The 25,660-nt window shown below is 51.5% G+C and overlaps 1 protein-coding gene across 3 annotated transcripts; it reads left to right on the top strand.

The window, feature by feature from the left end:
- Positions 1-1,419: 1,419 nt before the first annotated feature.
- LOC101174977 (fibroblast growth factor 12) lies at positions 1,420-25,439 on the top strand. 3 transcript variants are annotated; one of them, XM_023961994.2, is made up of 5 exons: positions 1,420-1,913; positions 17,791-17,901; positions 18,836-18,939; positions 20,402-20,600; positions 22,402-25,439. In XM_023961994.2, the coding sequence occupies exons 1-5, from the start codon at positions 1,883-1,885 to the stop codon at positions 22,542-22,544; spliced, it is 588 nt and encodes a 195-aa protein (XP_023817762.1). In that variant the 5' UTR covers positions 1,420-1,882; the 3' UTR covers positions 22,545-25,439. The 3 variants fall into 3 exon arrangements, with proteins under 3 accessions (XP_023817762.1, XP_023817761.1, XP_023817760.1); XM_023961993.2 differs by lacking the exon at positions 1,420-1,913 and adding an exon at positions 9,172-9,506; XM_023961992.2 differs by lacking the exon at positions 1,420-1,913 and adding an exon at positions 15,346-16,013.
- Positions 25,440-25,660: the final 221 nt, after the last annotated feature.

Genomic DNA, 25,660 nt, shown 5'->3' with positions numbered 1-25,660 from the left:
ACCGGGTGCCCGCGGGCACCGTGTTGGTGACACCTGGACTAGAAACTTGCTTTCTTTTTTAAACATCATTATGATTTTTACTCTTCATGTGTGGGCCGGACTAAACGGACCGTATGTTTGACACCCCTGCTCTAAATGGAGTGAAGGAGTTTGAAGCCAAACCCTCCGGTCTGCTGCAGAGTCCAGCTTAGTTCAGACTGTTACCAATGAGTTGCATAGACTAAAGTCGCTACGCTAGCTTGGTGCGTGCGCAAAGTTGGACGCCATATTGGAAAGGTAGGCTCAGTGCTGTGCTAAAACAACCTAAACAGAGCTGGAAAACAAGGATGTGAAAGGAAAACATTCTGGGAAGATCTGAGAGTGTTTCCTGTCAGAACAGCGAGCGTTAAGGCGGATCTAGTAGTCAAAGGTGGCAGTAGACTATTTCCACGTTTCTTTGTTTTCTGGAGGATGAGCCGCTGAATGGCGTGCTTTACACCAAACGTTGCCGGGACCTCGCCGCACCGGGGGCGTGGACTGAAGTGCTCAGGACGCCCTCTTTCCTGCCAGCGGGGCCCTCCAGACTGCTGTGACTGTTGACCAGGTTGCCCTGTTCTCAGTCCGCTCTAACCAGGCGGAGACTGGCTTACGTACGACGGGCGCTAGCGGTCTGCGGCGATGTCGGCTACCTGCCCACCTGTTTATAAGCACCGACCGAGCATCTTGTACGAAAACATTCATTCCGTGACCTTGGGGCTTTAATTATGCCAGAACTCCTAAAACACGTGTCAAACTCAATGTCATTGTATGTGGCCTGCAAGAGCATAAAGGTTTTTAATTGAAAATAAAAAATAAACATTGGTGTGTATTTATTCATAACTATACATTAGGACTTAAACACTGTCCATATAACCTAACCTGACGGTATCAAATGTAAAAGGATTTATGCTAAAGTAACAAACAGATGTTTTCTATGCAGCTGGAATTGTCACTTTAAAAAGTTATAATAAATAAATAAACTAGTAATTTAACTTTAAGGAGTAGTTACATTTATTTTTCATTACATTTAGTTACATGTATAAGTTACATCTGGCCCTTTGAGGACGGACACTATGCTGATGTGGCCCCCAGTGAAAATGGTTGGACCCCCCTGACCTAAAGGGACATCGTCACGCGGGCCGCCTGCTGGCTACTGGGCGGAGTCACTTCAAGCAGCAGTTTGTGGTTTCACAAACAAAGATGAAAGCTTGTTCTTCCCTAGAGGCCACGCCTCCATTTTAGTGCAGTCTGACCACGAAAAAAAAATCATAACATTCTTACCAATTCAGCGTCACAAATAGATTCAGAGTGAGAGAGGGGTGGAGCAAGTACCCCCCTCTCTGCAGTGAAAATGGACTGTTCCGTGGGGCGGGTTTTTCGCAGAAAGCCCTCTAGCGGTGAGATGCTGAAATGTTTTTGATCCGTTTGATCTTTTCAACACGTTAGAAGCCTGAAACAGAGTTTTAAATGTTAAAAACCAAAAACAACTTTATTCATATGAACAATCAACGTATTTCTAGAATTTGCGGCTCCGCGGAAACAGACGTCATCAAATCTCACCCTCCCGGTTGCGGGTGCGATTCCTGCCTGGCGTGGAGGGAGGAGGCTTCCCCCCTCCTCTCACCATCCACGCTCCTCGGTGGTGACGTCACTTCTGGCTCGGGCTGCAGCAACACGGCGCGAGCCGAGACAGAGGAGAGATAGCAAGCGCCGCGCGCGGACAGACGCACGCGCACCGACGTCCGCAGGAGCAGAAAAGGCAGAGAAGAGCCAGGAGGAAGAGGAGGAGAAGCTTTCTGTGTCTGTGCCTCCTCCGCAGCGGCCGAGAACAGCCGAGGAGCGGCGGCCTCACCCAGACGCGGACATGATGGAGAGCAAGGAGAAGACTCCTTCAGGTAGGGGGGGAAGGTGGAGGAGGGGGTGGATGCTGGGTGGAGGGGTACCGCAGTGCCGCTGCGCCGGAGCGCTGAGGAGTGGTTATTATGGGATGCAGACTGTGATGCAGCAAAACACGGACAGAGGGAATGACGGACAGGTGAGGGGGGTGACGGACAGAAGGGCAGGGGCAGCAGTTTCTAGGGATGGGGGGGTGGGGGTAGATCCGTACGGACTCCATAACAACCAAAGAGGCGTGTGATTGGTCCAGGTGTGGTCATGTGACTTAGGTGCGTCTCATGTTGAAGCCATAGATTTCTTGGAGTTTCGCAGTAATATTTTTCCCTAAAACCCGCCCCCCTTTGCGCGCGCGCGTGTCGGGGGGGGGGGGGGGGGGTCGTCGCACGTGGCCAGCAGCTGCTCCACATTTGAAGTCCGTACCTCTGACGTGAAACACCTGGTGACGTCTGCCTACCTGCCCTGGCCACTGAGAGGCAGAAGGGAGCCACAGGTGATCAGACACGCCCCAAAACGACCCCCACCCACACAGGGCATCAGGGTGGGGGCACAGGGTCCCGCCTCAAAGGTGGAGACATTTATTCTTGAAAAGTGAGGGAAAAAACACAAAAGTGTGGAGAACCGGAACGTTTGGAACCCGATTCCACAGATGACCACGGACCCCCCCAAAAATACACCCCCCCCCCATTATTTCAGCTGTGAAGGTGAGGCTGACGAAGGAACGTTTGGCTGTCCAGGACTTCTGTCCCGATCCTGGAATCGGACCTGTGTTCTGGTCGGACCGTCTGCAGGCAGGAAGGTTCTGCCATCGGCTCGTCTTTCAGCTCAGGCGTCTTGCTCAAGGGCACAGTGTCTGATGAGGTTGTTGGTAAAATCCTGGACTGTGATGTCTGTGAGCGACTGACTTCTGTGGTTCTGGAGGTCCAAAAGCAGACCAGAACCAAACCAGCAGAGAGAAAGTGAAGAGAAAATGAAATCCAAACCCACAAAGGAAAGAGTAGAAGGTTTGAATCCCTGAAGGACTCGGTCCTCCGAGCAGAAAACTACAACGATTGACCACAAACTGTAAATAAATGCCGATGGAGTAGCTTTGGTTCAGTGGTCTGTCCACAAGGATTCTTCCTCTCTGTTCCCCTGAAACACCTGAGGCTACTTCTGACTCGGTTCTGATCCACATTTTTTAACAAAGCCAGCGGCTAACATAAAATAATGACCGTTAATTAACCTGTGAAGTACTTTTAGGTGTACTGGTACTTAAGGCTCAGTCCGTTTACACTCCTATACATTACTCACCACCTTAGGTAACCAAAGGTTGAGTGGCTTGGCCTCCTGGGTAGCCAGGAATCAAACCACCAACCCGTGAGAGAAGGTGGATTTTGATGTGATGTTTGCGTTTGGGATGAGTTGGCGTGTTTTCAGTAATGGTGTTGATGATGACCCCCACGGTCCCTGAACCATGGTCCAGTCCACCGCTGCCATGACTCGGTTCTCATAAAGGAAAAACGGAACGAGATAAACCCGTGTGGGCGGAGTCAAAACAGCTGAAGCTCCAACAAATGCAGAATGAAAACGAGGTTCTTCTATCAGTAAATATAAAAGAACGAGGGGAACCGTTCTTCAGCCTTGACCTTTCGTTGTTTCTTGTGGCTCCGCCTCTTTCCTGACCTCATTTTTGTTAAATCAGACATTTGTCATTTTTACATTTGCTCCGCCTCTTTCGTGTTGCTCCACCTCTTTATTGTGGCACCGCCTCTTTCTTGTGGCACCGCCTCTTTATCGTGGCCCCGCCTCTTTCTCGTGGCCCCGCCTCTTTCTTGTTGCTTCAACCCTTTTGTGTTGCTCCGCCTCTTCCTTGTGGCTCCGCCTCTTTCCTGACCTCATTTTTGTTAAATCAGACATTTATCATTTTTGCTGCAGTTATTATTCATCTTGATTGATGTCATTGTATTCTGCCCCATTGACCCCTCCCCCTGCTGTTCCTAGTGTGTGTGAGTGTGGGGGGGGGGGGGGGGGGTTGCAGGTTCGAGTCCATCATGACTCCAGCATCACACCTGTCAGAGCTGAAAGCAGCGGATGATTCGGGGACTTCCTGCTTCTCTCCTCCTTCCCTGCAGCACAGGGGGCGGGGCTTGAGGAGGCTGTGTGCTTGCAGGTGTTTGGTGTCGGTGTGTTTGTTGTCAGCACACAGATGGGTGTTAGGCATCGATCCGACAGTTCAGTGACACAACAGAGAAACCCGAGTCAGCGGGCGAAAGCTGCTCAGCGTGACGGCAGCTCGCCGCCTCGACCTGCTGATCTGCTTAAGCCCCGCCTTCTCAGCGCCTGTGGAAAATGCAGCGGCGGGCAGAGGCGTTGTGTTGGGATTACAGGGATGTTTGTGGTTTCAACAGGTGTGCAGCCACCTGTGCATGTGCACGTGCACGGCCCTTATGACTGCAGCAGGATCACGCTCACACTCTTGGTTCCACATTTGTTCTGAGGTGAAAACCGTCGTTCCTCCTTTTATAATTTCCTGTTTTTTACGTTCTTGAAATCATCAAACAAACATTATCATCATTATTCTAAAGGAACCAGAACCGGTCCCCCAGTACCTGCAGGATGGAGGAACTTCAACCAAGTCTGTGTGGAGAACTGGTGGTGGAACCGACGGTTCTCCTGTCCTCGCTATGAAGGACACAATGATCTCTGGAGAGGTTCTGACCCGTGACGCATACAGCAGAACCTGCTGTGCTGACGATGAGCACTGACAGGAGGGAACCTAGGATCCCAACTTCCTTGTTGAGTTTGGTTCTTTGTTCTTTTCTTTAAGCAAAGCCTGTAGAGGGTTCTACAGGGTTCTGCTGCGTTGGGACTGCAGAGAACCTCACAGATCCAGGAACCACACACGGGGAAAACCCTGCAACGCAGGAGAACCTGATCTGGAGCGACCGCAGCCAGAGCAAGAACACGAGGAAGACCATCCAGGGATGACAGAGAGCGGGCCTCAGCGGACTCGGTTCTGGTCGGAACCGGCAGTCAGCAGGTGGATGACTGTGGTTCCACCGGAAACGGTAAACGGCGTGTACAGTCGGCTGCCGAACACCGTCTCCAACCGTCCACCAGAGGCAAGGTGGGGTTCAGTGTTTGACTCATGGACGGGTGAGGTGGGAATCAAACCTGTGATCTTACGGTCATAGGTCGGCCTACCGCTGCACCACGGCCGCTCGTGCTCTATAACGACTTGGATAGTGAGGGTTGAAACCAGTGGTCTCCAACGTTTGTCAGACCACCAGCCGGTACCGATCCGGGGTCCGGGGGGGGGATAGAAACCCCATTTTGTTGCCGTTTTTCACCAGAATTTACAGTTAGGGTTCTAGGCCCGGGTCCAGGTCTACAGAACCACCTTGGGCTGTGATGGAGTTTGTCTTCTGCTGGTTTCTGACTCAAATCCTGACCCGGCTGAGGTCCGTGTAGAGCGGACGCTTCCTGTGGCCGATCGATAAGCGGAGCTCATTAAGTGAAACCGAAGCTCCTCTAACTGGGTTTTCCAGACCAGCCGCTCCGACGGATCAATACCAACAGCACCGGCGGGGAGAGTACTTACAGAGCCTGACGGGGACGGCGGTCCGCCTTCACCCAACAGCATGTGTGTCTCAGGCTGCTGGTTTGATTCCTGCTGGTGGTGAATGACCAGAACATTTTTCCTGATTTTACATGTGGTTCCAAACTCGTGTGGTTCTGTCCGAACCCGTTTGGGTTTTCGAGATTGGCCACTGCAGGAGCTGTTGTGGACCCAATGCATTGTGGGTAGTAATGTTTTCTGTTTGTTGTTCCTGGCGTGTTTCTGGTTGGAGCGGCTGATGAACCACTGCCCCCCTCCTCCTCCCTCCTCCTCCGTGTGGATCCTAAAGAGCAGGAGATGCTGAGCTCAGCATCAGTGCCCCTCCCTGCTTTATGGCCCCCTCAGGGGTTTACAGCCGCCCCCCCCAGCAGCTGCTCCAGACTGGATTAACATCGATTGGACCTTCCAGCAGAGATCTGGGGTCCGTCAGACCCGTTCTCCCTCCCAGCGTTAGAAAAGTTATGACATCATCAATCTGCTGGACGCTCAGCACTAAAGGGTTGGATGGGGGGGGGGGGTGTAGCGGCTAAAGCTAACAGGAAGTCACGGGGGCCGTCCTCTGCAGAGGCTCCTCCCTCATGGAGGAACCTTTTAGGCTCCATATCAGCACTAATGGACCTGCAGGAGCGCCGCTCTCTCCGTGTCCATCAACCACTTTGGCCCCGTCCCAGCTGGGAAGTGGGCCGGTCCGCCTCCGAGCAGGAAATGGAAAAGTGAATCCATGAAGTTCCTGGTGAAGGAGAGGGGAGTGAGGCACTCAGGAGAAAATGTTTCAGGCCTTTGGAGTGACTTTGGTTGTTTGTTCAGCTCTTCTTTTTGGTTGTTGTTATTTCTGAGCCTTTGTTTCCAGGCTGTGCAGAGAAAAGTTGTTCTTCAAGTTTCATTTGTCAGAAAATTTGACTGAGACAGAAGATGAACCGTTCTGATGTGTTCAGAAGATTCCCGGACAAACGGGAAACGTGTTTCACGCTTCCATGTGGAAACCAACATGCTGCTGGAAGAACGGCGGCTTTCTATGCAAATACCAGCATTTCCCCAAAAATGAAAGTGTGAGGATCTTGATGCCGGTTCAGAAACGGAGAATGGACCCTGTCAGAAGTGAAACGAGCAGAACCGGGCTCAGAACAGAACCATGGACAGTTCCGCGACTAAACAGCATTAAATGTGTTTTAAAAGCTTCTGTGGTCCAGAGGATGTGAGACGCAGATCCAGAGCAGCCTAATGAACCTAATTGAAGCTCAAAGTGCTGACTGGGCAGAACCCCCCCCTGTTTGTTCAGGGACCTGACTGGGCGCCAGGAAGATAAACGGCGCCAAATGTCATGAGATCAGCTGATAAAACACCTGCTGAGCGGGTTAGAGCTTTAATCTGTAGAACGTTCTCCCCTCTCCTCCCCTCTGAGACACAGAGGAACAAAATGTCCAAAACTGATGGAGGAGGACCGACCCGCTTCTATCAGTGGGTCGGGCTGGAACCTTTTTGATGGAACATCCAAATCAGAGACGTCTGACGATGAGGGGAGGGGCCAAAACGTTGTGTTGACTTTAGGAGGATGAAGTGGGATCAGATCTGCAGCAGGACTTTCTGTCAAGTCAAACCTCAGAACTTCATGACGAGACTCAGCAGATCTGGAGGAATCTCTGTAGGTCAGGGACACTTTGAAGAAAGCCTCAGAGCTGAAACCGATTCCATGACAAACACCTGCACAGGTGTGCCCGGCCTGCTGTGAGCTCACCTGTGGGAAGGTGAGGTGGTCAAAGGTCCGAAGGCCTTCTGACAGTGTTACCGTGGAAACGTGAGCTCAGCAGAGTGTTTGCTTGTTCACAAGGATCTTCACGTGCACACGCACCACCGTGCACGTGCCCTCTCAGGTTTGCACTCACAGATGCGCTGATGTGCTGCTGAAATGCAGCTGCTCGCCTGTGCACTAGGCCACGCCCCCTGCTGAGGGTCTGAACATTTCGTTACCAGACTGAACCGAATCTGACGGAACGTCTGAAAACATTTAGGAGGAGGCATTTAGTAAACGTCTGTGGACCTTTGATCGTGTGGAAAATGGCGTGCGTCTTCGCCGCGTGTCTTCTCGCCGCGTGTCTTTGCTGCATGTATCCGCCGCGTCATGTTGGGCGCCGTCCGCCTTCTTTCACGGTGTTTTTACGTTCAAACATTTCAGTTCCGATGTTCCAACGTGTTTTCACCTTCACTCAGGCGGTTCTAATCTATCTTAAAATCCGAGTTCATCTCAATGGCAGCAGGATATGATGTCATCAGAAATGGGCGGAGCTGGCTGAACTGTAATGGAAGGACTACCTGCATGAGAGGCCACGCCCCCATACGAGAAGTCTCAATCTGAATGTTGGTACGGTTGTCATGGATACGTCTGACCTCAGGAAGCAGACGGTTTTAATCCAGACGTTAGGTGTGTTTGGACTTGTGTTCTGAAAGGGCTTCAGTCTGGAAGTCTGGCTGTTTTGGAGTCCGGATCGGTTCCTGTTCGGTTTCTTTTGCTGCGGTTCTGCATGAAGCATCTGCTGCTTATTCAGCGGCATTTTCTGCAGAGCTCCACGTTCTTCACCTTCCTCAGGAAAAGCTAAATATAGGCGCCTAAATAAAGACGACTTCCAGATTCCTCTTGGGTGAACCGAATCAGCGGTCCTCTTGCAGGGAGGAGAATCTTTCACCTCCTTTCCCAGGAGTCCCTGCTTGTGTTTCTCCTGTTTACTGCTCCCGTCTCCACGTGGAAGAGGCCTGTGTTACCATGGAAACCTAGTGACCGACAGCGGATTGGCTCAGTGCAGGGTGGATCAGCTTCCTCAGAGGGAGGGTGAGCATGTGTCCTTCGTCAAGCAGCTTCTCCTCCTCTTCCTCTGCTGCTGCTGCGCCCCCCGCTGGTCACGCAGGGAACAGAGTGCCGCGCTGCTCGTCTTCGATGATGAAGGTCGCAGGAGAAACGGGCCCGCAGGATTCTCAGAGATGAAGTCTTTTACCTTAGGGAGCCCGAGCCTCCATCGTCTCCTGTAGGTCCAGATCTGAGATAGCGACTCAGTGCTGCCCCCTGCTGCTGCAGAGCCGCCACTGCAGACAGCAGCAGCCTGAAGATCTGCAGAAAAAAGACTTCTGTGCTTTTATTACAACAGAATGAAGACAGTTTCATTAAAAGATTTGCAGTTCAATATTAAAGAATGACATTTCTATGCATGGTTTGCTTTAAATCTCTAGCATTGATGAGCGTCTTTGCATTTCCTTTTTGCCACATAATGCCATGCAAATGAAGATGCCTGACACCAGGGGGCGCTGTTTCATTTCCCATGAATTCTGACCCAGAAACAGCCTTTTTATATTATTATAGATCTGAAGTCACTTTAAAATGAATTTAAAGCTAAAAATGTCATGTTTTAATATTGAATTGTCAATTGAAAAATGCTTTTTACTTTGAGTTAAGCCTAAAGAAACGTACGTAGCACAAACGTATGTTTCAGTTTTACTGATGAAAAAAGGTATTTTTCTACATTTCATCATATTTAGTGTCGATGTGACGTGAAATCCGTTTGGTGGTTCCTCCTTCTCGCCCCTGCATGCCCCACCGCGGCGGTTTTCTCCTTGACTCCTCCTCCGTTCGCTCTGAACTTCTCTGAAGTATCAGACGATCTTCTCACGGCGTATTTTGGGGAGGGGGGGTCATGCAGCTGCAATGTTCTCCTGGAACAGCTGAACAAACACCCCCGGAGTGCTGAGTCCAGACGTTTTTCCAGCGAGCCTCCCAGCTGTTTGCGGCGCCGTCAGTGAGTCAACACCACAACAGCTGAGCGCGTCGTCACATGCCGGCTTAAAACCGACACCCGACCTCCTCCTGGAGGGACTCTGAAGCGGATCGGTACCGGTGCCACAATGAACCACTACTGCAGCCTGTTCCAGCTGCTGCTGTCCAGAGACGGCAAGGCAGAGGAGGAAGACGAGGAGGAAGGCAGCGTCTGCAGGGACAGCAGCGCCCAGGGTGAGTCCTCCGCTTCAGTCTGGACTCTTCTGACGGCAGCTGTTTACTCCAACAGCAGAGACTTTTACTCTGAAAAGCTGAAGACTTCCTTTCCTGCAGCTGCAGGATCGCAGCTGCGATCACTCGTGTTCTCCTGGAGAAACGGTCAGTTTATGAAGCGGCAGCAGCATGAATGATCAGACATCACAGCGTCATCTGCATAGAATCGAACTCTGATCTTCAGCTGTGAAGATCCGAACAGCAGTTTGGCCTGTAGAACCGTTTTCCTGCACCTGCAGGCGGTCTGGGCGTACCTGTGCAGGTGCGGCTTCATGCAAAGGAGATTCAAACCTCGTGGAAAGGTTTGGTCGTGTTTTTCCTGCAGACCGGCTCTTCGTTCGTGAGGGCGACCCCCTGGCTGCTTCATGGTTTAGGGTGGGGGTGGGGCACCAGATCAGTTTTAGGGATCTCATTCGTCCTTCTCCTCACCTGTAACCTCCAAACACGTGAGCCGGCGCATTCGGGATAATTACAGCTCTCCCTTTCATCAGGGGGTGTGGCTTAAATATCACAAGGAACATCATTCTTTCTAAAGGAAACGATTGTCGTCTGAATCTGTCGGTAAAGACACGTTGCTGAATAAATCTTTGTTTTACGGGAAATCCTTTTGTTTATTGGCGGATGAAAAATCAATGACATCAGGAAGTACCGCCCCCTGCTGTCCGGGGGGAACATCTGCTGTACGGGGGGAACATCCGCACTCAGACCTTCATGGACATTGTGAGGCTGGACCAGAACAACAGTCATGTTCAAGTCCCATCAGCTGTTACACACCTCGATGTGTGACATTTGTTCTCTGCGTTTGACCCCTCCCCTGGTGGAGCAGCAAACCATTTGGTTAATTAACCCCCCCATTCCCGCTGGTAGAGTCTTTGGTACGACCCACGACTTCCAGTCAGGGCGGACGCTCTACCATGAGGCCTCGGGGCCGGTGTTCTGGCTGTGAGTGAGTCGGACCCCCGTTTGATATGGAATGACCGTGTCTCCCGCCCTCACAGGAACGGTCCGGCCTCGTGCCTCCGTGCACGCAGGCGCTCGCATGACTCCACGGCGGGGTCGTCATTCAGGCCGCCGACCTTCACAGGTCTATTTTAAACCTTAAGGACGGCTGTACGCTGAAGCCCCGGGCCGAGCTCTTGGAGTCCTCCTCACTCAGGGTTCAGCCGGCCTGGGGGAAGAGGGGGTGGAGCCAGGGTGCCGTGGTGGGAGCAGAGGTGGCGTCCAAAGCTGGGCTGTGTTTTTCAACACGCTGCAGCTCAGAGGACGCGTGTTTGACGGCGCTGCGGCCGCCGCTCCGGAGGGGTCATGAGAGCCCCCCTGGGGGGGTCCGCGTCACACGGATCTTTGTGTTGTTCCAGCCCCCACGTCTGGCTGTAATGAGTGTCGGCCAATCAGAACCGGGCTTTGCTTCAAGAGCCAATAAAACTGTTTTGGGGGCGGGACAACTTTAATAAACACAGTTTTGGACGCTGTGACGCGAGTCCTGTGGGGACGTTACACCAAAGGGTCTCCGTGTTCTCTGGTGGTTCCCCGTCTCAAACCTGGTTTAGTCGGAACCGTCTGAACAGAACTGGATTAGAACATCTGGAATGTTTTATAAATAAAATGAAATAACTGAAACCGTCCGTCCTGCTGCTTCCGACTGAAAGGCTTTAATGCCCCCTGAGAAATGCAGCTCCTCACCAGAAGGGGGTGTGGCCTCCTGATTGACAGGTAACTGTTGAACTGTTGACCCTAGATTGACTTTATTAGGCATGCTCCAACATATGACAGGATCCTATTTTCCATTTTTGGAGAGGATATGAGGTCATCACATCTAGATTTACATGAGATTTAAATAAAAACAGGTCACATGACCTCAAGTTGGTTTTCCAACGGCAGCAGAGCAGCTCTGACCGAAACACAACACCAACAGGAATGTCGCTCTGTGTGTGTGTGTGTGTTTTTATGTGTCTCTAAAGTTGTCTCCATGCGCCAACATGGAGACCTGTTGTTTGGCTCCGCCTATTTACCCACCAGATGGTCTCAGTTTCATGATTAGTCCTTTTGTTCTCAACCATAAAACAAACCTTGAAGTGTCAAACTTCATCTGGGACGTTGGTCCCGCCCAGAGACGGACAGATGGAGGCGGAGTCAAAGTGTTTATTTCTGCTGTAGCCTTTGAATTCTTCCCAATGACCTGGTTCTGTGACCACACCCCCGCGGTTCTGCTGTTGGCTGATCTGTCTCCCCCTGCTGGTGACACGAGGAACGTCTCCTCTGAAGGACGGACTCGGACCTCCTCAGAGGTCCCGGAGCGGTCTTCAGTTTCAGGGCGACGCCTGCAGGAGTCCGTCTGTCCTCTGCTTCCTCTGACGGATCCAGAAGCAGAACCCGGTTCTGTGTCTGGAGACGCCTGCAGTTGCGTGTTCAAACCTCTGTTTGCTCTGACTTCATGCATGTTTCAGCAGCAGAAGCTCCTGAATTAGATCCAGCATGAAACTTTAAACAGTCAGCCACACGGCAGCTCTGTGTGATGAAGATGAGAAGGCTGGTCTTCATCGTGTGTTTGCTCTGTACGGCCAGCAGAGGACAGCAGCCCTGCAGTTTTTCACATCACCGTTTCTACTGTCTGGAGGCTTCAGAACCAAATAACAACATGAAAGTTTTTAGGAATCAGAGAAGATTGGAGGCAGAAAGACGTTTGGAATTCTTTTCTGCTGCAGTTTCATCCTGATTTGGATTCAAAATGATCTTTATTTCTATCTGGAGATGTTTTTGGAAAAGGTCTTCATGGAGTGAAGCTTCAGAAACTTCAGACCATCTTAACTCCTCGACCGAAGCAGCAGTTTCAGACCAGAAACCTCGATCTGGACCAAACGTCTTCAGGGAGAAGAATTCAGCGTCTGTGGACTTCAAGCTAAACGTCTGTGGTTGTTCAATGGTAGCTGGTTCCGTTTGGATGGACGTCCTGGACCCCGTTTGTCGACCTGACGTGGGAACCTGGATGGCTTTGGACCAGCTCTGGATCTGAATCAGCTCTGGATCTGGATCAGCTCTGGATCAGGTCTGGATCTGGATTAGCTCTGGATCAGGATCAGCTCTGGATGTAGATCAGCTCTGGATCAGCTCTGGATGTGGATCAGCTCTGGATCATGTCTGGATCAGGATCAGCTCTGGATCTGGATCAGCTCTGGATCTTGATCAGGTCTGGATCTGGATAAGCTCTGGATGTGGATAAGCTCTGGATGTGGATCAGCTCTGGATCAGGATCAGCTCCGGATAAGGATCAGCTCTGGGTCTGGATCAACTCTGGATGTGGATCAGCTCTGGATGTGGATCAGCTCCGGATCAGGATCAGCTCTGGATCTGGATCAACTCTGGATGTGGATCAGCTCTGGAATGTGGATCAGCCCTGGATCTGGATCAGCTCTGGATGTGGATCAGCTCTGGATCAGGTCTGGATCTGGATCAGCTCTGGATCTGGATCAGCTCTGGATGTGGATAAGGTCTGGATCAGCTCTGGATCAGGATCATCTCTGGATCAGGTCTGGATCAGGATCAGCTCTGGATCAGGTCTGGATCAGGATCAGCTCTGGATCAGGTCTGGATCAGGATCAGCTCTGGATCTGGATCAGCTCTGGATGTGGATCAGCTCTGGATCATTTCTGGATCAGGATCAGCTCTGGATCTGGATCAGCTCTGGATCTGGATCAGTTCTGGATCTGGATCAGGTCTGGATCTGGATCAACTCTGGATCTGGATAAGCTCTGGATGTGGATAAGCTCTGGATGTGGATCAGCTCTGGATCAGGATCAGCTCCGGATCAGGATCAGCTCTGGATGTGGATCAGCTCTGGATGTGGATCAGCTCTGGATCAGGATCAGCTCTGGATCAGGATCAGCTCCGGATCTGGAACAACTCTGGATGTGGATCAGCTCTGGATCAGGATCAAGTCTGGATCAGGATCAGCTCTGGATCTGGATCAGCTCTGGATCAGGTCTGGATCAGGATCAGCTCTGGATCTGGATCAGCTTTGGATGTGGATCAGCTCTGGATCAGCTCTGGAATGTGGATCAGCTCTGGATCTGGATCAGCTCTGGATGTGGATCAGCTCTGGATCAGGTCTGGATCTGGATCAGCTCTGGATCTGGATCAGCTCTGGATGTGGATCAGCTCTGGATCAGCTCTGGATCTGGATCAGCTCTGGATGTGGATCAGCTCTGGATCAGGTCTGGATCTGGATCAGGTCTGGATCTGGATCAGCTCTGGATCTGGATCAGCTCTGGATGTGGATCAGGTCTGGATCAGCTCTGGATCAGGATCATCTCTGGATCAGGTCTGGATCAGGATCAGCTCTGGATCAGCTCTGGATCAGGATCACCTCTGGATCAGGTCTGGATCAGGATCAGCTCTGGATCAGGATCCTGAAGCGGGCCTCCCCTTCAGGAAGACGAGGAGCTCAGAGTGGAGCCGCCGCTCCTCCACATCCAGAGGCCTGTTGAAGTGGATTGTTCACGTCTTTCAGACCCCCGGAGTTGTTCTGGGCGGGTCCCACTGAGAGGAGGCCCCCCAGGAGAACCCGCAGTGTTAGCGGAACTTTTGGGTTCCAAAGGAACAGCTGGTGGAAGGGTTCACCTTGATGGAGGCCAGAATTCATGAAAAAGTTTGACTTTTTAGACCCAGTTTAGTAAACAGCGTGTCAGTAAAAACCTTCCACGTGAGGCTGATGGGATGGGGGGCGGCGTGCCCCGCAGATGACCTGAAGGGGCCACAGGGGTTTGGCTGTGGCCCTTCCTCAGAAAAATGCTGATCAGCATAGATCCAATGTTGTTGGTATATGCTGAGGAACAGAACCTTCAGGCAGAACCTTTTCTCTAAGCCGTGGGCGGGTTCTATCTGCAGCTAAACTATGGTGGCCCCGAAGGGCCAGTGACACCAACAACCCACTCAACGCAAAAACGTAATAGAGGTCACTGCTGCCACTAAGAAAGCAAAAACAACAAGGTTACATTTAGGATCTAAAACCAAATTCCACAAAAAAAGAAAAGAAAAGGAATTTTTCTCCAAATGAAATGTAAAAAAGAAAACGAAACAAAAAGAAACAGGAAAAGGACGGCAGAACCGAGAGTTTGCTTCCTGTTGGCAATGTTGAAATCCAGTTTCTGATGCTTATACTCACTCAAAAATGGGGGGTTGGGGGCTGCCCCCTGTAGCTCCACCCATGTAGCTCCGCCCATGTAGCCCCGCCCATGTAGCTCCGCCCATGTAGCCCCACCCATGTAGCTCCGCCCCTGGTATGGAGCAGATCCAATATGGTTTGACAGCAAATAACATTCGGTTGAAATGATGGGCAATCTTCATGACATAAATAAATGATGATAGTAGACTAAAATAATAACATAATATGATAAATGCAAACATTTATGTCTAATTGATGATTGACATTTGTTTGATAAACCTGTTTTCCTGTTAAGATCAATTTCTAAACAAAAAATCATTTTATTTGATGTTTAATCTTAAAAAATCACAAATATTGAAAGAAAAACATTTTCTCTTTAGTGAAAACTGAAACCAAACGAGTGAAAAGAGGAAAGGATGAGGGTTGAATGATGACCTTTGACCTTCATGTGACGGACCTCAGAGTGAACATTCTGCACCTCCAAACGTGAAGGCGGCGAGGACCGTCCTGAGGCGTGGAACCGTGGCGCGTTCGTGTGATGAAGCATCGGGATGTGGGAGCAGAATATTTATAGGAGCGTCTTCCTCCTCCTCCTCCTCCTCCACTCGCCCCCCTCCCTCTGCCTCTCAGCCTCTCTTCACATTCAGCAGCGAGGAAGAGGAGGACGAGGAGCCAGCCTCCTCTGCTCCGGGATCCTTCAGAACTTCTGTTCCGGGTTTGAGCTCCTCTGGAGAGAGGAGACGGTTCTGGAAGATCCAAACAGCTTCTGCAGACACGAGTTCTCTGGGACCAAAACTACCCAGAAGGCTTTGCTCTTCATTTATTCATCCATGCAGACGCTCCGTCAGCTCGGAGGACCATCATCTTCTCTGCAGGTCAAAGCGGAACCGTTCTGAGAAGACGGTTGGATTCCCGATAGCTGAGGCTCTGGGACGTGACAGGATTTTACCGCTTCAGCAGGTCGGGACTCTTCTGGCGACTCACGGGGGTGCTCAGCACTCGCCTCTGCAGCTCGGCGCCACCGTGGCTCGGTTCTGATTGACTCCCCTTCAGATGGTCCGCTGTCTTCTGCTCTGGACTGAAACCTGGAGCCGGTTCTTGGTGGGAGATGGCGGCGGCCATCGCCAGCTCCCTGATCCGGCAGAAGCGTCAGGCCCGCGAGTCCAACAACAACCAAGTCGCCAGCAGCAAGCGGCGCTCCAGTCCCAGCAAAGACCCGCGCTCGCTGTGCGAGCGGCACGTCTTCAGCGTCTTCAGAAAAGTTCGCTTCTGCAGCGGGAAGAAGCGGCCGGTGCGCCGGAAACCAGGTGGGTCCAGAACCGTCTCTGGTCGGTCCAGAAGAACAGCGTCTGTTTTTCTGCTAGAAACCAGCATCGGCACAGGTGAGCTCGCTGCACCAGTGCATGATGGGAAAGTTCGATCTGCTAGGGACACCGGTGGGGTGGGAAGCGGGACGAAGCTGGACCTCCTGCAGGAGGACAGCAAGGAGGTCCCGGTTCCCTTTGATGGAAGCTGGTCCTGATGAGGAAGGGGGGCGGTCCATTCAGTGGGGGTGGGGGGCCTCTGAGGTTCAACGGTGGAGCCCCCCCGATGACCTGCAAGTCGTCCTGCACACCAATGACACGACAACGTTGAAGCAGAGGGGAGGGGGTGGGGGGCTTTTACTTTAGAGCCCCGCCTCCATTTTGTTCTAACTTTCTGGGGTTTTCACGTCATCAGACACGGATCCACTGTGACACAAATGTCTGGCGTGGAATGAGGGGGGACTTTGTGGAGCGAAGGATTCTAAGGATTCAGGAGAAAGTTCGTCTCTGAATGTTTGGTCCCGTTGGTTTGGTAGCCGTCACTCCCAGCTGATTCCCTTCCAGTGTTCCTGTGTCTTTATCCACTTCTTCTCTGGTGGATTCCAGTTTTTGGCAGTAATATCTGCAGCAGAGCGGCTCGGCTCCTTCGTCGTCACACCGGAAGTCCTCTTGTTGTGTTTTCTTCTTGTCCAACAGCTGAGCAGACAGACGGGATCAGAGCTGACGGCTCTTTGATTGACAGATTTCACTGCTACAATCTTCTGACACATGAGGTGCATATTTGAATAAACCCCCTTTGAAAATTGTTTATATTTGGAACTACGACTCTTAAGGCAGGTGTACAAACAAAAAAGGATTTTTTTTTTATTCGTAGTTGTAAATTTATGACTTTAAAAAGGAAAAACACTAAAGTTGTCTGTCTATTAGAGCCGCGCTGGAAGATGACAGATGTGGAGCTTTATTTCCAGATAGGTTTAAAAAAAAAAGACATTCTGAACATTTTGGCGACTCAAAATCAGAATATTTTCAGTGTAGCCGTCTTTCTGGGGTTTGGTGTCAGTAAAACGGAGTTTCAGGGGGAGCGGCGCCTCCCGCCTCAGGGGGAGACACCCCGTCCTCTGACCACAGCTTACAGCAGGGCTGCTGGTTCCTGGTCCTGCAGATCTCTTCCAGCTCTCTGCCTGCTGCTGGTTACCTGGACCAGGTGTTCATTCAGACAGAAGGTGGAGGTTTCTGGTTGAGCTAATCAGCAGCTAGCAGGACTTGAAGATCTGGACAACAGTCAGGTTGCTGGACCTCCAGGACCAGGAATGAGCGGATCCGCCTTAGACTTTCAGACTTTCTGTGGCTCCTTCACCGTGGAAGTTCTTCCTCCGTGGTCAGAATACCCATCATACCGGCTCACAATAGACTTCAGGTGTGTCCTCATTTGTGGGCGGAGCCGTTTGTGGCGTTGTCTGTAACTCACTTCCTGGTGGCGTGGCCCTGCGTCCTCCTGGACTCTGAGGTGAGCTTCAGAAATGGCAGAGCAGCCGTTGTTTCAGCATCTTCACCCCATCAGCTTGTCCGGATCAGTAGAGGCTCCTCCCCCGGCGGTGTGCAGCGCACCTTTAAAAATAGCTCTGCAGGGAGGAACGGCGTCTTGTTGCTGCAGCTCCATCAGAGGATCTAAGCCTCCCCCTGAGCACAGGACGGTGAACGGGTGATTGGCGGGAAGCTGCTCAGGTGGGAGGAGTCTGCGGTGCCCCCCCTCATGTCTTTTGTGTTACTGTTGTTGCAGAGCCGCAGCTGAAGGGCATCGTGACGCGTCTGTTCAGCGAGCAGGGCTTCTTCCTGCAGATGCTGCCTGATGGGACCATCAGCGGCTGTAAAGACGAGAACAGCGACCACAGTGAGTTCCCCGCCCACCTGCTGCCACACACTGCCACACCCACCTGCTGCCACACCCACCTGCTGCCACACCCACCTGCTGCCACACACACACTGCCACACCCACCTGCTGCCACACCCACCTGCTGCCACACCCACCTGCTGCCACACCCACCTGCTGCCACACACACACTGCCACACCCACCTGCTGCCACACCCACCTGCTGCCACACCCACCTGCTGCCACACCCACCTGCTGCCACACCCACCTGCTGCCACACACACACTGCCACACCCACCTGCTGCCACACCCACCTGCTGCCACACCCACCTGCTGCCACACCCACCTGCTGCCACACACACACTGCCACACCCACCTGCTGCCACACCCACCTGCTGCCACACCCACCTGACTGAAGGAACCCAGATCCGTGTCACTCAGTGTCCTCTGATCCGGCACGCCGTCCGACCGGACCCTGGCCTCAGACAGCCACAGTTTGGTCCAATGGGAGGGTCAATCATTTTAGATCCAATTCCAACCCACACACTGACGTTTTCATGGCTCCGCCCACAGAAACATCAGGAGACGTTCCCTCCTGGTGTTTCCTCCTCATCAGATGAAGATCCTTGATCTGCAGACGCTCAGCTTTGCTTCCTGCTGCAGACCCACCTCCTCTGCCGCTGTGGAAGAGCCGAAAAGGAGGCCAGGAGGAGGAGGACCAGAGTTAAATAAAGGAGGACCAGCAGCAGCGCGGCCACAGGCCTCCTCCACCTCCTCCACCTCCTCTCCCACGCAGCAGCTCCGTCTCTGAGGAGCCAATCGCCTGGTGGCGCGGTCCCGTTTCGTTCCGCCTCGTTCTGGCTGTCTGCTGCGGCGCTGCTGTCTCCGCTGAGTGGGTCGCGTGCGTTGGCGGGCGGGAAGCTGCTGCTGACCCGGTTCTGTTTGTCGCCCTCAGCTCTCTTCAACCTGATCCCTGTGGGGCTGAGGGTCGTGGCCATCCAGGGAGTGAAGGCGGGGCTCTACGTGGCCATGAACGCCGAGGGATTCCTCTACACGTCTGTAAGTCTCCTCACAAAAACATGGTTCACCATCAGAACCCATCCATGGAAAACGTTCTTCAGGACGGGTTCTGCTGTCCACTCTTGTGACCGAATGGAGAGCTACGGGTTTTTGTTTGTCCGGGTCTCAGAGAGGAGCGGCTCCGTCTTCAGGTGCAGGCGTGTCTTTCCGTTCCCTTCAGGCTCGTCTGGACAGTGAAAATGGAACGTACCATTGTCCTGCGTATTCATCGCTCTGATGACGGTCGGCGTCCTTACGCCACTCTCTAGTGGTTAGTCTCTATGGGTTTTTTTGAGCGACAGGAAGTAGGCGGGCTTCCTGAAAAGACAGGAAGTAACTTTTGTTTCTGGGTGGTCATGAAATGTTTTGACTCCTTTGCTGTTGGAACACGTCTGATCGAGTCCTCCAGGAAGGAAAGCGGTTACTGGTTCAACTCTGGAGTTTGTCAGGCTCAGGGGGAGGGGCTTGTTCTGCTCTGATTGACTTGCATTGAGCACCTGTTATGTCTGGGGGGCGCGCCTGTGAAGCACGGAGCAAACACCTGTTATATCTGGGGGGGCAGGTGAACGAGCTAAACTGGGAATCAGAGCGCGACCGGTGCTGTCGGGTCAGAACACGGACGCCCCCGCCCCGCTGCATGATGGGACCAGAAGCTGCTGGACGTCACCCGTAGGTGTTCGTCATGACAGAACTGCTGACCCGGTTTGGATCAGAACAGGTTTGTGTACTGAACAGAACAGGGGGGGGGGGCGTCATCCTCCAATGAAACAAAACTATGACCCGATGGGGACGAAAATAAGAGTCTGACAGAATCTGTCAAATTATTGGTTGAAATCTATAAAGTATTCAACCATAGTTTTCCTCTTTATTCTAGTATCTTCCTCCGTGTTTTATCTCTTAGCTCCTCCCACAGTGTTTCATCTTTTTCAACCATTCAATTATTCAAATGTTCAGCTCCTTCAGCTTTTTCCAGCTCTGACTTTTGGTCCTTCAAATCCTAGAACTGTTCCAGATATTCCAGGATTTCTGCCTCCATTGAAATAAATGGGGAATGAGGTGCATGAGGTTGCTGGTTCGATACCCGGCTCTGGCGTTTTTCACAAACATATCTTTTTGTTATGGTGCGGTTTTCACTGTATTTATGCTCAACTGTGATCATTTCTTTCTTGTTTTTTGCCATTTATTCCTCTTTAAGCTTCATTTTCATTCAGTATTGTTGCATCAACCTGCTCCTTCTAGTATTTCTAGCTTTTCTTTTCTTCACATGTTCATGGCAGAAACAGCTGAAGACTCACAATAATTCAAAGAACGTCAACACAGCCGCCAAGACTCTGGTGTTTACAGGTTAAATTACGTTGTTGGTTTCTATGGAAACTTCCAGAAGACTCCAAAGACTTGGAACGGCTAGAATTCCCGGTTCTTGGGTTCCTGGTGTGAATCTAAACCGCTCTGTCTGTTTCAGGACGTCTTCACGCCCGAGTGCAAGTTCAAGGAGTCGGTCTTTGAGAACTACTACGTCATCTACTCGTCCACTCTGTACCGGCAGCACGAGTCGGGCCGGGCCTGGTTCCTGGGACTCAACAAGGAGGGAATCATCATGAAGGGGAACCGGGTGAAGAAAACCAAACCCTGCTCACACTTTGTTCCCAGACCCATTGAAGGTAACAGGCTCTCACGGGAGCACACAAAGACCGGCTCGACCTTTGACCTCCATGTCCACACGGAGCACACCTTGATCTGAGATGGGTAGAAGTCCTCCAGGGTTTGACCTCCCATCCCTTTAGGACTCGAGGTTCTGAAACGGGCCTCTAAAGCTCCATGTCACCAAATACTAAACCGTGTTTTCTCGGCGCATGCCGCGGACGACAGGCCGCAGAGAACACCTGAACAACACGTTAGGGTTAGTGAGACGCAGGCGTGTCGTACAAAAATATGTCTTTGTGTCCACTGTCTATGTTATTGGTCGATTGTCTATGTCTACTGAAGGAGTTCATTGAACATTGGTTCATGCATTATGTTTAAAACTTTGCATTTGTCTTTGTTATTGTCGTTACCCCCCGTCGTCTCACTTTGTCGTCAGGAAAGTCCTTAGCAACCGTTGTTAGTGTCGTTAGCTACGATGTTTCCCATGTCGTGTCCTTAGATCTTGTCGTATTTCAAATTTTGCCAAAATCGTCAGAAAAGTCCTTTGTACGGCCGGTACTACCACGGAACGAAAAAAAAAGTTTATTAAAGCCGACGCTAGCGTTAACCATGACAAACAGCAGACGGGCCAAAAACTGGATTTACATCTTTTTAATCTGTTCTGTATTTATTTGACCATGAGGTGGCGTTCTCGGGACCAGTATGATGCTCTTTTGGGCGCCTCTGCTCCTCGTTTATCTACCAGATTTGTTTGATAAAGATCAGTTATTTTTCAAAAGACTTTTAAATAATAGTTTCATCATCAGATTGAATTGAAGCCATACTCTAAATACCTTAAAACTATTTGCAAGTCGGGAACGTGGAACCATTGTATGCATGCACCCCCCCCTCTGGCAATGCGCGTTTGCAGGAATATCAATAAAGGTTTTTTTTTAACGTGTCTCTTTCCGTGGTAGTACAGGGAACAATTTACCGGCTGTACAAAGTACTTTTCTGACGACTTTGGCAAAATTTGAAATACGACAAGATGTAACGACACGGGGAAACGACGTGGCTAACGACACTAGCAACGGTTGCTAAGGACTTTCCTGACGACATAGTGAGACGACATAGGAAAACAACAATAATAAAGACAAATGCAAAGTTTTAAGCATAAAACAAGCATATAAATAACAAAGCCAATAGAAAGTAATAATCAAAGAAGCATGGGCAGGCAGAAGAAACTGCTTAGTAGAACATCGACAAGAACCAATGTTCAATTTACTCGTTTAATAGACACAGACAATGGACCAAAAACATATTTTCATATTTTTGGCACAAATGGAACTTCATAGTACAGATGTTGTTCACGTGATCCGTGAGCGCTCCTCGCTGCTCCTCGCTGCTCCTCGCTGCTCCTCGCTGCTCCTCGCTGCTCCTCGCTGCTCCTCGCTGCTCCTCGCTGCTCCTCGCTGCTCCTCGCTGCATCCTGATTGTTGGTCATGAAGACCATCAGACTGTAGTCCCACGTAGAGCGGAGCATTCGGATTTCTTCATTTGGTCATGAAGAAAATTTTGATTTGTGAAAATGAAACTTGGTTGGTCAAAGTTCAACTGGTGTAGCTTTCAACGCGCGTTTTGACCGGAACACGGCGCGGTCTCTTGAACGAGTGCTGGCCGCTGTGGACGTGGCCCCGGGTCTGATGTCGCTCTCACTCCAGACCCGCCCAGACTCTAGCTGGTTCGCCGCCGTCCCTCTGCTCCACGCTCCATGAGGCGTGGCCCAGAAAGGTCTGGCACCGCCCACTTGTGCTGACACCTGTCTGTCTCCTCCCACAGTCTGCATGTACAAGGAGCCGTCGCTGCACGAGCTGGAGGAGAAGCTGCTGAAGTCCTCACGGAGCCCCACGCTGAGGAGTGGGAGGAGCCTGGGCCGGGCCCCGCGACAGGTGGACTCCTCCACAGAACGGGAGGCCTCGTAGCCTGCAGCGCCCCCCACAGGAGGAGAAGGACAACTCCCATTTAACGCTCCCTCCGTGCAGAAACCACCAGTCATTCGGGAAACAAATGTTGCTTGTGTGAAATAGGTCAGTGGGTGGGGGAGGGGCTTGTTCAGACACGAACTTTATGATAGGAAATGTTTATGCAAACGGAGACGGCGCCAGGAGGCCGCACACCTGCTCTTCATCATCGTAAGCATCATCTTCCTCCGGGTCGAGCCAGAACTCTCCAGCTTTAAGTCAGAACTTTTTCATTTTAGATCCTTTTTCTCTCGTCACGCTTCTTCTGCTGCGGCGAGTCGTTCTTTCAGAACCGAGCCTCCGATCCTCCAGAACCGAGCCTCCGGTCCTCCAGAACCGAGCCTCCGATCCTCCAGACCCGAGCCTCCGGTCCTCCAGAACCGAGCCTCCGGTCCTTCAGACCTGAGCCTCCAATCCTCCAGACCCGAGCCTCCAATCCTCCAGACCCGAGCCTCCAATCCTCCAGCTACCCGTCCTCGGCTTTGCATTTCGGGTTTTGTCTCCACTCTGTGGTGAGGACGGTTCTGACCGGGACCTCTTGCCGGGTTTGGACCTTCAGCTCATTTCTATGGAAACCTTTTTCTCCAAAACGGAGATCCAGTTCTGCATGTGCCCCCCAGGTCAGGCATGAGTGTGAGGGCGGGTCGGGGAGGCGTGGCCTCTGTGCAGGAGTGGGGGTCACTCGCTCAGAGATGGCGTGACGCTCCGTTTCAAACAGCAGAGAACCTGAAAAGCCGCCGCAGTTCGTGGTTTCCATAGAAACGGAGCTGGAACCACCGGATGTGGGCAGAACCGGGCGTTCAGACCCGGTTCCCACAAGTTTTGCATGATTTACTGTCCTGAAGCAGAGCGGCGCCTCCCAGAGGCGCTCTGGGGGCCTAAATGGTTGAAGGAGGAGCTGAGGTCCGGTCTGGACAGGACTGACCCCCCACCCACCCCCCACCCCCTCGACTCTGCAGGAATTCCTCGGAAACGGTCGTCTTTCTGATCTGATGCCGCTCCGAGAATTCTGATTGGTCCTTTTTTAAACCTGTTTAGCCACGCCCCCTTTTTGGGGCCAATCACGTTAAAGAGATGATGGTTTTGATCAAATCGTCCTCTTAGCAAAATCACCAAACTGGATAGACCGTAAAGTTTATTTAATGTGAAGCAAACCAAAAATTTAAGGAGAAATATGGGATTCATGAAAACTGGGATCAGGTCGGTTTCCGTGTCTTTTTTTAGTTCAGGAAACAGGAAGTTGCCGCTAAAACGTCCGTTTGGACCCGGTTCCTGAAGCCGTCGGCTGATGGGTCGCTTCTGTTGGATTATCACTGCCGAGATCACTGCCCTCAGAACCGAAACTGCTCCAGTCCAACATCTTCTGAAATTCATCCATCAGGAAAACTGCTTCCTGTTGACCTCCACAATAAAAGCCTCACCAATAGACGGTCAAACGGTCAGCCGCTTCAGGCTAGAAGAACGAGGCCGCAGATTTGTCCTTTTGCTGCGCAGGACGGCGTCAGATTTGAACGTTGACTTAGACGTGATGTTCCGTGACGTTCCCATAAAACGCTGACGTTCCAAAGTGGTTTAGTGGAACGTTCACGTCTGAACTTCCTTTGGTTCTGGCAGCGGGCGGGAAACTGGTCTTCAATGTAAATCCAGACTTCCCCTCCTGCAGCAGAGAGCAGGTTCTTCCACCCCCATCCCGGTTCCGGCTGGGGGTCAGAACTGCAGACGTCCTGATCCGTGAATTTCAGATGGACTCACTCCACTGCCCTCCCCAGCCTTCATCCTCTTCTTCTCTTCCCGAACCCGATCCTCCTCTCAGGACCGCCGGTTCCCCAGAAGCATCTGAAGCCAGTGTGGTTTGGACCCCTGCAGTGTTTCTGAAAGAAAACGGTTGCCGTGCCGACGAGGTTCTGAGAAGAATCCGGAGCCACAAACAGCAGACGGTTCGGACCGGATTCTGTTCGACTCCAGAGTCCGATGAGCCTCTCTGTCCCGCTCTCAGACGTAGTTCAAGAACTGGGCTGAAATGGTTTTTGGTGCCGTTCTGCACAGCTCCCCTCATTAGGCACGCTGCAGCAGCTACCACTACAACAAAAAAACGTCCTGAGTGTCCGACCCAAATCCAACCGCTCGCCCTCCAGATGTTTTTGGGAAACCCGGGTCACGTCCCATCAGCCGACAGGAAGCACTGTTCTAAAAATGTTTGAGTCGTTTAGAGGTGGAGTCGAGGTGGGCGGGGCCTATGTCCTTTCACTTCTAAAGTGCTTTTCTTTGATGTTTCCCGGATGTGAACACATGGACTGAAAACTGAAGCGATCCCATCCCAACGTTCCACCTCAGAGAAAGTCTTCCAGTGTGAGTTTATATGAGGATCGTTGGGAACGTCGGGATCGACCCGGTTACCCGTTTTAACGCACGATTGTCTTTTATGTCACAGCTTTAAAAATTCAGAAAAAGTGGAAACACCAAGACAGAATTTCCAATGCAGCAGGAATGTTTTAGTCATTTCCTGTCCAAAGACTGAGAGCTTTGGAGGAGAAAGTCCGGCTTTGAGTCGCCTGCAGCTCCTAAAAACCTGCAAAGATCGGAATTTGACATGTTCCTCTTTACGGAGCGCTGCGTTTGGGTTCTGCAGGAAATACCGAACCTGTTGGGACAGAAGTGGGTTTTGCTGCTTTTCCGTGTTTCCAAAGGCAGCACGCATGTAGAACAGAGAAGACGCTCCGCCTGCAGGCGGCGCCGCTGCAGCTGTCTTTGTGTTTGCACCTTTTCTCACGCTTTCATGTAACGCACCATATAGTAGAAAACGCCATTGCTAATGCGCAGCAGGATGAAAGTATGACAATAAAAAGACCATGAACACGGCCGAGTCTGCCTCCCTTATTCTGAGGGTTTCAAACCCTCGTCCTCCGTCTGCAGCAGCTGCTGCAAGGAAAAGCAGGACAAAGACATGAATGATGCGTGAAAACAGCAGCTCTCCTGGGGAAACGCTCACTTTTTATGCTGAGCGGGAGCAACTTTAATGTTCAATACATCAAATATTCAAATCAACTTCAATCTGCAGAGGAAAGGGTTTTTATCCA

The sequence above is a fragment of the Oryzias latipes genome, chromosome 13 (genome assembly GCF_053564925.1).
Source record: "Oryzias latipes strain Hd-rR chromosome 13, Olatipes_Hd-rR_3.1".
NCBI lineage: Eukaryota > Metazoa > Chordata > Actinopteri > Beloniformes > Adrianichthyidae > Oryzias > Oryzias latipes.
Note: the sequence above shows the minus strand (reverse complement) of the source record. Positions and strands in the feature narration are given on the sequence as shown.